Raw genomic sequence first — 12,950 nt, forward strand, 5'->3', positions numbered from 1 at the left:
GTTTTAAAAATAAACACTTCTTTAATGTTGCTTAATCTAGTAGTAAATATAGTTTAGGAAATGATGCTTTAATATACAGTGCTATAGTAGTCAAAGTTGTAAATTAAATTACTGTGTTTTTTCATGTTAGTATCTCATTATCAAAAATTCTACAGACTGCACTTGTAATTCTTTCATAATTTCATAAATACCATCTATTGGTCAAAGTGAGGAATCAATAAAAATAAAAATCTGAGGCTACCCCTCCACAACGTGTTAACTACTATTGCTGCTACATAAATTTCAACCATATTCTGATGCTTAATGATTATGATCAGCATCTTTTTTCTTGATGAACAATATTTTTTTAAAAAACATGATACTGTCATTCCTTTCCCCTTTGCTGAATAAGTAGATTACTATTCCAAAGGGCATTACATTAATAAACTACATTTTAAAAAAATTCTTAAAACACAGAGGAAAAAAATCATATATTGCCTTAAGAACTATTTATTGTTTAAAATTACCTGTAGTTTGATTTCAAATACATTTTGAATAAGCTTAGCCAGTACTGTTTCTGGATTACTAAAGATATCTCCAACTTGTTTGTTGACCCGTTGACAGAGTATTGCTGCATCTTCAAATATATCGTTTCTCAAGTAAGCACCCTAAACAGAGGCATTTTACATAGTGAATACATAATTTTTAAATAGTTTTAAAAACACAAATTAGCATAAAATAAAATAAAATCCAATAAAGTGTACTGTTATGTTACCTCCTGGCACTGCTTTATATAAACATCAACACAATGGGAATAACCCTATGAAGAAGAAAGAAATATATCATCACAGTTCTGCTTTGACAACAATAATCATAATAGTAATCTCAATGAAAGAGTTATTTTATGTAATAAAGCTCTATGTCATAATGACTCACCAATATAACAGTTATTGGACTTAAATAAAATTAATCATAGAAAACTAATAATATAGTACCCTCTCCCAGTTGCTTTCTATGAAAATGACCACCAGGTTCATATCCTTGCAGGACTTTAGAATGAAAGAAGAAACTGAGGTATGAGTTCTGTACAGTCATTTTGCCCTATGATCACGTAGCCATATCCTTCAATTCCAACACGTATATGCGTGCATGTGCCCCCCCACACACAGATTCACAATCTTGAAAAAAAAAGGTGTGTGTATGTGTGTGTGTGTATGTATATATATATATATATATATATATATGCATGTAGGTATGTATGTATTTCCTTCTTTACTCTCAGGTTCAAAGTATTTGAGTTCTCTTGCAAGAATCTGAACAGAGCTGTATTCAACTGGCATTCTGCAAATTTACATTTATTTATTTATTTGAATGTATTTGCTTATTTATTAATAAGCTTAGCAGAATATACTCTATTTCTTATTTTGCTTAGCAGAATATACTCTAGTTCCATCCACATCACTGCAAATGGAAAGACTTTATTCTTTTTGCTTAGCAGAATATACTCTAGTTCCATCCACATCACTGCAAATGGAAAGACTTTATTCTTTCTGATGGCTGAGTAATATTACATTGTGTATACACACACACACACACACACACACACACACACACACACACACCATATCTTCTTTATCCATTCATCAGTTGATGATATCTGGGTTCTTTACATATTCTGGCTATTGTGGATATTGCTGCTATCAACCTTAGTGTGCATGCACCCCTTCGAATCAGTGCTTTTGTATTCTTTGGGTAAATACCTAATAATGCAATTGCTGGATAAGATAGCTCTATTTTTAACTTTTTGAGGAACCTATACACCATTTCCAGTTTGTATTCCCACCAACAGTGTAAGAGGAAGGTTCCCTTTCCTCCTCATTCTCACCAACATCTCTTGTTTCCTGACTTGTTAATTTTAGACATTCTGTGAGGTGGTATTGCATTGTGGTTTTGATTTGTGTCTGTGATGCCAGATGATGTTGAGCATTTTTCATATATCTGTTGGCCATTTGTACTTTTTTTTTTTTAGAGAAATGCCTCTTCAGTCTTCTGCCCATTTCTGACTGAATTTTTCTTTTTTTTTTTTTTGCGTGTTTAGTTTGGTAAGTCTTAAAGATTTTGGATTCTAGTGCCCTTTATCAGATATGTCATTTGCAAATATCTTCTCGCTTTCCATACATTGCCTTTTAGTTTTGTTGATTGTTTCCTTTGCTGTGCAGAAGCTTTTAATTTTGAAGTCCCAATAGTTCATTTTCGCTTTTGTTTCCCTTGCCTCTGGAGACATGTCTAGTTAGAAGTTGCAATGGCCGAGGTCAAAGAGGTTGCTACCTGTGTTCTCCTCTAAGATTTTGATGCATTTCTGGTCTCACATTTAGGTCTTTCATCCATTTTGAGTTTTTTAGTGTATGATGTAAGAAAATACTCTAGTTTCATTCTTCTGCATATGGCTGTACAATTTTCCCAATACTGTTGAAGAGACTTTTTTCCAGAGATATTCTTTCCAGCTTTGTCAAAGATTAGTTGACCATATAGTTGTGGGTTCACCACTGGGTTCTCTATTCTGTTCCAATGATCTATGTGTGTTTTTGTGCCAATACTACACTGTCATAATGATTACAGCTTTGTAATATAGTTTGGGTAATACCAATTGTGATGTCTCTAGCTTTAGCTTTCTTTTTCAACATTACTTTGGCTATTTGGCTATTCTCTTCCTGTTCTATACAAATTTTAGGATTGTTTGCTACAGCTCTGTGAAAACTGCTGGTATTATTTTGATAGGGATTGCAATGAATGTGCAGATTGCCTTGGGTAGTATAGACATTTTAAGAAAACTTATTCTTCCAGTCCACGAATATGGAATGTTTTCCTATTTCTTTGTGTCCTCCTCAATTTCTTTCACAAGTGTTCTATAGTTTTCAAAGTACAGATCCTTTCTCTCTTTGGTTAGGTTTATTCCTAGGTATTTTGTGGTTCTTGGTGCAATTGTAAATGAAATCAACTTAATTTTTCTTTTTGCTGCTTCATTATTGGTACATAGAAATTTAACAGACTTCAGTACAATTTTATTTCCTTCAACATTGCTGAATTTCTGTATCCACTGTAGCAGTTTTTTTGGTGGAGTCATTTGGGTTTTCTACAAAGTATCATGTTGTCTGTGAAGAGTGAAAGCTTGCCTTCCTTGATGATTTGGATGCCTTTTCTTTTTGTTGTCTGATTGAGAAAGCTAGGACTTCCAGTACTATGTTCAACAATAGTGATAAGAGTGGACATCCCTGTCATGTTCTTGACCTTAGGAAAAAAGCTCTCAGATTTTCCCTACTGCGGATGATTTTAGCTGTGGGTCTTTCATAGATGGCCTTTATTATGTTTATGTATGTCCCATCTATCCCTACTTTCTTCAAGAAAGATGCTGTATTTTATCAAGAAAATATGTTTATTTTATCAAATGCTTTTTTTGCATCTTTTGAGAGGATCATATGGCTATCATTTCTTTTATTAGGATCATATGGTTATCATTCTTTTATTAATATGGTCTATCACACTGATTGATTTGCAGATGCTGAATCTTACCCCTGCAATGCAGGAATAAATCCCACTTGGTGGTGGTGAACAATCCTCTTAATGTACTGTTGGATTTGATTAGCTAATATTATTCTTGTTGAGAATTTCTGCATCCATGTTCACCAGGGATATTGGTCTGTAATTCTTTTTAGGGGAGATCTCTGTCTGATTTTGAGATCAAGGTAATACTGGCCTCACAGAATGAGTTTTCCTTCCACTTCTACTTTTTGGAATAGTTCAGAGGATAGGTATTCATTCTTCTTTAAATGTTTGGTAGAATTCCTCTGGGAAGTCATCTGGACCTGGACTCGTTTCTTGGGAGATTTTTGATTACTTGATTCAATTTCCTTGCTGGTTATGGGTCTGCTTAGATTTTCTATTTCTCCCCGTTTTAGTTTTGGTAGCTTATATGTTTCTAGGAATTTATCCATTTCTCTCAGACTGCCTAATTTGTTGGCATATGATTGCTCATAATATTCTAATTGTTTACATTTCTGTGGTGTTGGTTGTGATCTCTTTCATTCATGATTTATTTGGATCTTTCTCTTTTCAAGTTTGGCTAGGGGTTTATTAATTTTGTTAATTCCTTCAAAGAATCAACTTCTAGTTTTGTTCATCTGTTCTATTTAAAAAATTTCTATTATCATTTATTTCTGCTCTCACCTTTATTATTTCCCTTCTCTTGTTGGCTTTAGATTTTTTTGCTAAACAGCTTTATTTGCTGCTCTTTTTCCAGCTCCTTTAGGTGTAAAGTTAGATTGTGTTTTTGAGACTTTTCTTGCTCCTTGAGGAAGGCCTGTTTTGCTTCCCTCTTAGGACCACCTTTGCTGAGGTTTTGGGCTGTCATGTTTTCATTTTCATTTGCTTCCATGTATTTTTTAAATTCTTCTTTGATTTCCTGGTTGACCCATTTATTCTGGGTAGGACATTCTTTTACCTCCATGTATTCATAGTTTTTCCAAAATTTTTCTTGTGATTGACTTTGGTTTCATAGCATTGTAGTCTGAAACTAAGGAAACACTATTTCTTTAAGCACTTTCTTTGCAGAAATACGTTGTCATACAGGGATTCTGTCCCTAATTCAAATTTCAAGAAGACAATATTCCTTTGTATTACCAAATGAGATCCTCTGGATTAAATTTAAACCTTTTACTAGTTACATTTCATACTCTCTGGTTCCTACATTCCACCAGATATTTAAGGTTAAGTCTTCTTGCTTTTGACCTATTTCATAACATGTTTGACTGAAAAATTTAATAAAAAAACAAAAAGAGGGATCCCTGGGTGGCGCAGCGGTTTGGCGCCTGCCTTTGGCCCAGGGCGCGATCCTGGAGACCCGGGATCGAATCCCACATCAGGCTCCCGGTGCATGGAGCCTGCTTCTCCCTCCGCCTGTGTCTCTGCCTCTCTCTCTCTCTCTCTCTCTCTCTCTGTGACTATCATAAAAAAAAAAAAAAAAAAAAAAAGAATGATTTTCTATGTCAATCAATATAAAAATTCAGATAAATATTAATATTATTGGATATACAATATTAAAATATAAAATATAACATGGAGATGTGAGGGCAGCCCAGGTGGCTCAGTGGTTTAGCACCGCCTTCGGCCCAGGGCCTGATCCTGGAGACCCGGGATCGAGTCCCACATCAGGCTCCCTGCATGGAGCCTGCTTCTCTCTTTGCCTGTGTCTCTGCCTCTCTCTCTCTCTGTGTTTCTCATGAATAAATAAAATCTTTAAAAAAAACAAAAAGCAAAAAACAAAAACAAAACATGGAGATGTGAAATATATTCAAATTGCTCAAAACAATAAAAATCATCACTGTGATATACTCATACAACTATAATAAAATCAGAGATATAATATATCGAATTTATACAATCTCCACAATCTTGAAAACTAATCTTCATTTTTATTATTACTATTTACCTTAAAATGAAGCAAAACTGCAGCTACTTCTCTCATTCTGGAGATTTCACCTCTTCTTTGAGCACTGGTAAACTCTTGAATTAGCTGGCATTCTAAATCATGGTATTTACCTAAAAAAAAAAAAAAAAAAAAAAGAACAAAGAAACTCTTCAGCTATAATGAGATAGACAAGGATATCGAAGTTATTTACAAACATATGATTTATTTACAAATATAATGAATATAGATCTAGCTTTCTTTTTAAAGAATTATAAAAACAATATGAAATTATAGGCAGTGAATCTAGCCTTATAATATACTACGATATATAAATTTATAGACAATAAAATCTTCCCAACCAGTAAAATAGCTGAACTCCATCTGATTACCATTTACCACTATTATTTAAAGAAGTAACTGACTGAGATAAACCTCTGGATGTCATTTCTGATAGTAAAAGGAAAAAATCTTAAATCTCTCTAAGGCTATAGAAAGGGTAAAGAGGACTATAAAAGTCCTTAATAGAGAGGTCTTTACCACGAACAATGGTGGATTCAACATCAAATCTCACCTTAAGATAATATATGGTATCTGATTCACTACATTATTGTGGCTACTAATGTTCTGAATGAAAACCTGAACTTTGGACTAAGCTATAATAGTCAAAAACATTGCCAGAAGTCCAACTATCTATGCCATTCTGATGTATCACTTTCAGGAGAACAGGTGGCTCTTTGAACCTTCTATGTAATGGCATCCCAAATGTAACTCAGGTTACCATGGGGACCTGCAAATATAGTGGCTTTTCCAGAGATGTCGACTGACCTACTTAAAATACAATTCAAAAATTAGAAAGAATAAAATTAATCATGTAAGGAGTTATATAGGTACTGAAATGTTCAAATGAGCTTGGCTTTTAAGAAAAATAATCTACTTTAGAGATATGTGTATAGATATAAAACAATCTCCAAGATATATTGTTAAATTAAAAACACATGGTATAAAGCTATTTGTACGGTATGCTAGCCAATTATTTAAAAATAACCAGTGACAGTAAAACTAAATTCTACATATACATCCATGATTTATGTCCTATGCCTGTATAACCATAGCATACTCTGGAAGAATACCCAAGAAACTGGTAATGATGGTTTCAAGGAAGAAGAGTCAAACTCAGGGATGGGGTGGGAGGATGACATTGTTTCCAATATCTCTCCTTTTAGTTTTTTTCTTTTACACAAGTATCTTTATCATTTATTTAAAACTATTAAATAAACAGAACCCCTACTTACTTGCAATTTTGGATTTTACTTCTGAAAATCTGAAAAATAAAATCAATGATGACGCTTATTAATAGTGACAAACGTCCCATAGTAATCTAAGATGTTAATAACAGGGGGAAAAGGGTCTGGAGGCTATAAGCGAACCCTTTGTACTAAAGGTGGAAGGAAGGAAGGAAGGCTGGCGGCTAGCAAGAAGGGAAAGAATACTGACAGTAAGCAGGCCAAGTAACAAAACTGAATTTGGGCAATTCAGAGTGGGTAGCTGGTTCTCATTTACAAAATTCACACTGAATGACCATAACTTGTTAAAGAGGGAGAAGTTCTTAATGAGGCATTAACAACTCCACCAGCTCCAGCAATGAGTTGTCCCGACTTATATTCACTAACATTTTAAATTCCTTGATACTTGTCTATTTGCCTCTTCTGTTGGGATTTTTTCATATAAAATTCCATTATTGTTATTTAAAAGAAAAACAATGATAAAATACGTATATAAAAAATAAAATAGAAGCCATAAAAAGGACCTAACAATGTGTCTTACAGACTTATCATTCAACCTTTGCAAATTCAAAAACTAAAATATCACATATTACCATACACTAGAAATTTTAAAATCTTAATTATCAAGGGAGAAGGTACAACATGGAAAATTAATGTTGAAAGATCCTATACAATCAGTTTGGAGAGAGGAAAATGACTGGCAAAAGAGATGGAAAAGACAAATAAAGAAGGTAATAAAAATTTATAGAGTTATACAAAATTTATGTATCAAAGTCATGGTGAAAAGGAGAGTGGATGTAAGTCCATAATGACCTTTGTGAAAAAAATTAAATCTAATCAGGATATATATCCAATTCCAAGGCTTGGTAGAGAAAAACAAAACTGCAAAATAAGTATATAACTGAGAAGTTGGAGAAGATGAGTATATGCAGAATAGGATGGAGAAATTATCCAATAATTATCAAGCACCTATTGTGAGCCACACATTTTACCCACTTAAATAAATGGTCCAACTCTGAAATGAGATAAAGAGAAGTTTCTGCGGGTGACTTTAAAAATCATTACTCATGAGGTGCCCGGTTAGCTCAGTCAGTACAGTATGCAGCTCTCATTTCTGGGTTGTGAGTTCGAGCCCCATGTTAGGTTTAGAAATAATTTAAGTATATAAATATTAGAAATCAATTAATAAACAAAGGAGATGGGGATGATAATTCTTGCTGAGGACACAGCAATACATTGAAATATTTGTTTTGTTGATCCCGTTTCTAATTTGTTTCTCTCATCTATGTATATATGAGATTTTATTTATTTATATATAAAAAGATTTTCTTTATTTATTGGAGAGAAAGAGAGAGTGAGCACATGCATGCACAAGCAAGGGAGGGGCAGAGGGAGAAGCAGACTCCTCACTGAACAGGGAGCCTGACATAGGGCTTGATCCTAGGACCCTGGGGCAGACACTTAACTGACTGAGCTACCCAGGTATCCCTCAAAATATAGTTTAAAACAAAATTAATGAACATTGGCAATTGCTTCAATAAATTGTAACAATATAACAAAAGATTTTTTCCGATTTAACTATGTTTTAATGACTTAATGTTTCTTCATAAAATATATAAGAATTTTTCTAACCCTAGTATAATAATATTTTAATAAAACAGAACTATTCATTAAAAATCATGACTCATAATGCCGGGAAAACATGAGATTATTAGCAATAGCTAAGGGATATATGACCATTACTGCTAATTCTATATGATAATTCAGATTTGGGAATAAAATAAGATATATTTTTGGGGTAGGGAATTCATTCTCATTCTGTTTGTACTGCTAGTTTTAGGTATAGCAATCCATTTATATTCTATCTGCACCCAAGGATCCTCAAGTACTGCCAAAATTAATAATAGATATATTGTCTACTAATTAATAATAGATATATTGTCTATTATAGGAAAAGACTTAATTTTTCAAACATTCACATGAGGAAACTTCTACTACCAAGATTTTATTAAAAAGTCTGACATTCTATTGACTAAAGGAAATCATGAAAAAAATCTCCTTCTCCATGAAGTTTTTTTTTTAAAAATAAAACCATTAATACCTGACTTAGCTAATGGCCCTAGGGCTTTGCATCTAAGGCAGGGTTCCTTAGCCTGATATCCCTAGGAGGAGTCTGTGGATTGGCTAAGAGTCTAAAATTCCAAGAAGTATATAATAATCTGTATGTATATAATAATCTGTGTGTATCTGAGTTATCTGAAGAAACTTTATTGCTTTCATCAGCTATAGTGTTTAAAACCCCGAAGTTTAAGAATTCTCACCTAGATATAAGAAAAAACAGCTGAATGACCCCGTTTCAATTTTTCCTGTTCTCTCCTACTCAGGTTATCAAAGTCCAAAAAATGAAAATTCAAAATATCACTTTTGTAAATTTCATGATTCTCCTTCAGCAATTTATTTTCAGAAGAAAGGCAAAGGATCCAAAGTATTTCAAGGTATATCATTAAAGGTAGATATTAAAAGACCATACTTTTTCAACCAACTCTAATATACTATACCTTGTACAAAGGAGGTACTGAATAAATTCTTGTTGAATAAGCAAAACCACAGAGGGAAAAACACAACTTTATCTATGAATTACAACATATATCCAAATTAGCTCTTGAGAAATAAACTTGCCTGTCAAAAGGTAACTCCTGGGCGATTAAATGCAACTTCTGAATGATGTCTGCTGCCTCCTTTATCTATTCAAAAATAAGTGAAAGCAATAATTAAAAAAAAAAAAAGCCCTTATGCATATCAAAACTATTTCTGTATTTGAAAACAGTCATACTCCCCTATGTATGTACACAGACCCTCCAACAATTTTCTTTTAAAATCCACAAAAATAAAACCTTGTGAGGAGCAGAAATACATTTGGGATATCACCAATAATGAGTCAATAAAACATAAACATCTATCTTTCTGGTATTGAAATTTTGTGATTTTATAATGTCTCAGTCCCTTCCCAATGAAACCTGCAGTTCAAGGTTACTTGGAAAAATTTCAAATCATTGCTTCCTGAAAGCAAGGGTATCTGTCTCTTCTGGTTTATGAACCCAAAAAAGACAAATAAGATTTATGAAAATAATTCAAATCATATTGCTGCATGTATCTCACTTTAAATGCATAAAACAGAAATACCTGTCATTTAATAAATACATAAATTTATAAAACTTGTTCTAAAAGCAAAGATCAAACAAATTTAATATGAAGTCTCCTGAATGAAACATGGTACAGAAACGTGTGTACTTATTTATGTTGTAGAACTAAAGGGTCTAAAGTCAGGCCAAGGGTCTAATGTTCCTAAAATGCAAATGTGTGACTGAACTTACACTAATGTGTAGGTGAGTTATATAATATTCATTTTTTTAAAATGCCACATAAGTACTGAGTTTTATTTTGGCACACTTTCAGTAACTGATTTTATGCTCACTCGCTTTCTCTTACACTAAAGAATAAAAAGAGACTCTTAAGAACATGAAGGAAGAGCTAAAAACATTAATGTAGATCTTTCTAATCATGTGAAGTCTAGCAAGCAACAGTAGACAACAGCAGGGCCAAAGACAGGATATCACTGTTGTCAAACAATAGTGAATATAGTTGCATTTCGGTTCAGTTATCTCTTCTTTCCCAATCAGCATGTTACTGTCATTTTCAGTTATCAAACACTCACTCAATCCTACTGCACATGTACCACTGCAATATCACTTTTCACCATGCCATTTAGTTGGACTAGCAATGTCCATCCTTTCCTTCTCACCAATATCCCCCTTCAGAAAAGACCTGCCTGGTCCACAGCCAGTCCTGTTTCCATCAGGAATTTGTTCTTGATCTTTTAAGAGGTGGAAGTCCCCATGATGTGCTGTTTGTTAATTCTGCTTCAATGTAGTAGGAATATAGTAGCAAATAACACTTGATTTCATTGAATTTCTATAGGTAACTATTTTGTAAGAATCATTTAAAGCACAATGGTTCTTAAGGTCATCTATCAGTTAAACTATAGTAAGTACAGAAGTTGTCAAGTCCACAATCTAATAATTTGCTTAAATCTAGAGTGCGGTGATAGACCACTTATGCTAGCAAACAGTGTTAAAGATAATTAGAGTTGGGACGCCTGGGTGGCTCAGTGGTTGAGCATCTGCCTCTGACTCAGGGCGTGATCGCGGAGTACCAGGATTGAGTCCCACATTGGGCTCCCTGCATGGAGCCTGCTTCTTCCTTTGCCTGTGTCTCTGCCTCTCTCTCTCTCTCTGTGTGTGTGTGTGTGTGTGTGTGTGTCTCATGAGTAAATAAATAAAATCTTAAAAAAAAAAAAAAGATAATTAGGGTCATCATGTATGATCTACATGAAGCACAATAAGCTGTGATTCTAGGAGAAAAACAACTAACATACTTTGTAAGAACAGAGGTAAGAGGCAATATACACTATGGCTATAAAACCGGTCTTTTCTAGGGAAGAAAATTAAAAGATTCTGAAAAGCAAAGATTTAAAAAACAAAAATGACTATGGAGCAGGAAGATGATGTATTGATATCTTATCCCATTCCAATTCCTTCCACTATTACACACCTCCCTCACTATGCGGCTAATTTGCCTTTTCTTTCCTTTGGAAAGGTAGAAATTGAGATAGCCAGAAGTTTATCTGACAATTAGCAATTATCATATATGAGTTCCTAAGGGCAGTTAACTGTGATAGTACCAAGACAAAAATAATGATTCATAATTAGTAAACAATAACCCAAAACTTATGGAAAACAAGAGAGAAAAACAAGACAACTGGAGAAATAAGGAATAGAATATAAGAAAAAGAATACAGTGCACCTGGGTGGCTCAGTAAGTTGAGCCACTTGGTTTTGGCTCAGATCATGATCTCCAGGTCATGAGACTGGGCCCAGCATCAAGTGCCACATCAGGCTCCTAGCTCTGCACTCAGCGGGGAATCTACTTGAGATTCCCTCCCCCTCCCTTTGCCCCTCCTCCCTGCATGTGTGCATGCTTTTTTCTCTCTCTCAAATAAATAAATCTTAAGAAAAAAAGGGAATATAAGATGAAAGAAAATGGAATATAGAAGAGATGAAGAATTCACTTAAACTGTTAATTTATATTTATACCTCAAAAATTATAGATAGCTAAGTGGCCAAGTGAATGAACCAGCAATATTAAGACTTTTTCTTTCAATTAAAACCTCAAAACTTGGGGCATCTGGGTAGCTCAGGTAGTTAGGCATCTGCCTTTGGCTCAGGTCATGATCTAGGGGTCCTGGTACGGAGCCCCACATTGGGTTGCCTGCTCAGTGGCAAGTCGGCTTCTCCCTCTCCCTCTGCCTGCCACTCCCCCTGCCTGTGCTCTCTCTCTCAAATAGATGAATAAAAGCTGAAAAAAAAATTAATAAAGTGCATGGTCCATTTACATTTAAAAATAAAAACCAAAAACAAACAAAAAAAAAACCCAAATTTAAGTGGTAACAATACCAAAAACTATATAATTACCTGAGGATAATTAAAATGTTTAAATGAAAGTGTAAAGGACTTAATTTCATGATGTAAAATATTACAAGCAATACAAATCAGATTAAAAATATGTATGATCAATTTTAAAATATTTTTTTCTCTAGATCCTAAATGGCTGCTTTGAGCTGCATTCAAAAAAACAGGCCAACTCACATTGGATAAAATATCTGGATTTGGTTTATAACAGCATATATAAATTACATAATGCAACAGGTATAATCCAAGGTAATCCAAGTTATAAAATTTAAATTATATATAATTTTTCATGTTTAAAACATATTTATAATATACATAATATACTTTTATATTATAAATATATATGTGTATATTTAGTAAACACAAAATAAAAGCATTCCATTAACTATCCTGAAAAACAGTTCACTGTTCAAGCAGTGCGGTGTATGTCTGTATGTATATATTTAACTCTTATGCTTAAAAATCACATAACTCTAATAAAAGCTAGGTATTGCTACCATTTTACAAGATTTTAAGTATGACAATGTTTTTAATATTGTCAATTCAACTTTATACTATAAATACAATTGCTTAAACTCATTATTTAAAATATGCTAAGCCCAGATAGTTCTTACTCACAAAAATGTGTTGCTTAATTCAAAGTAAACTTCAACAATACTTAACTTTTAACACTCCACTATCAAAACCAGTCCATGG

General features: G+C 33.5%; 1 protein-coding gene across 1 annotated transcript in view; it reads right to left on the reverse strand.

Annotated features, from left to right (window-relative positions):
• EXOC5 (exocyst complex component 5) overlaps nucleotides 1–12,950 on the reverse strand; it is a 58,766-nt gene that overhangs the window by 22,943 nt on the left and 22,873 nt on the right. The window contains exons 5-9 of the mRNA XM_026000622.2: nucleotides 9,406–9,470; nucleotides 6,736–6,764; nucleotides 5,465–5,574; nucleotides 755–799; nucleotides 507–647 (exon numbers count right to left, since the gene is read on the reverse strand). Coding sequence (XP_025856407.1) covers nucleotides 507–647; nucleotides 755–799; nucleotides 5,465–5,574; nucleotides 6,736–6,764; nucleotides 9,406–9,470 — 390 coding nt within the window. The remainder of the gene's footprint in view (nucleotides 1–506; nucleotides 648–754; nucleotides 800–5,464; nucleotides 5,575–6,735; nucleotides 6,765–9,405; nucleotides 9,471–12,950) is intronic.

The sequence above is a fragment of the Vulpes vulpes genome, chromosome 6, assembly GCF_048418805.1.
Source record: "Vulpes vulpes isolate BD-2025 chromosome 6, VulVul3, whole genome shotgun sequence".
NCBI classification, from domain to species: Eukaryota; Metazoa; Chordata; class Mammalia; order Carnivora; family Canidae; genus Vulpes; species Vulpes vulpes.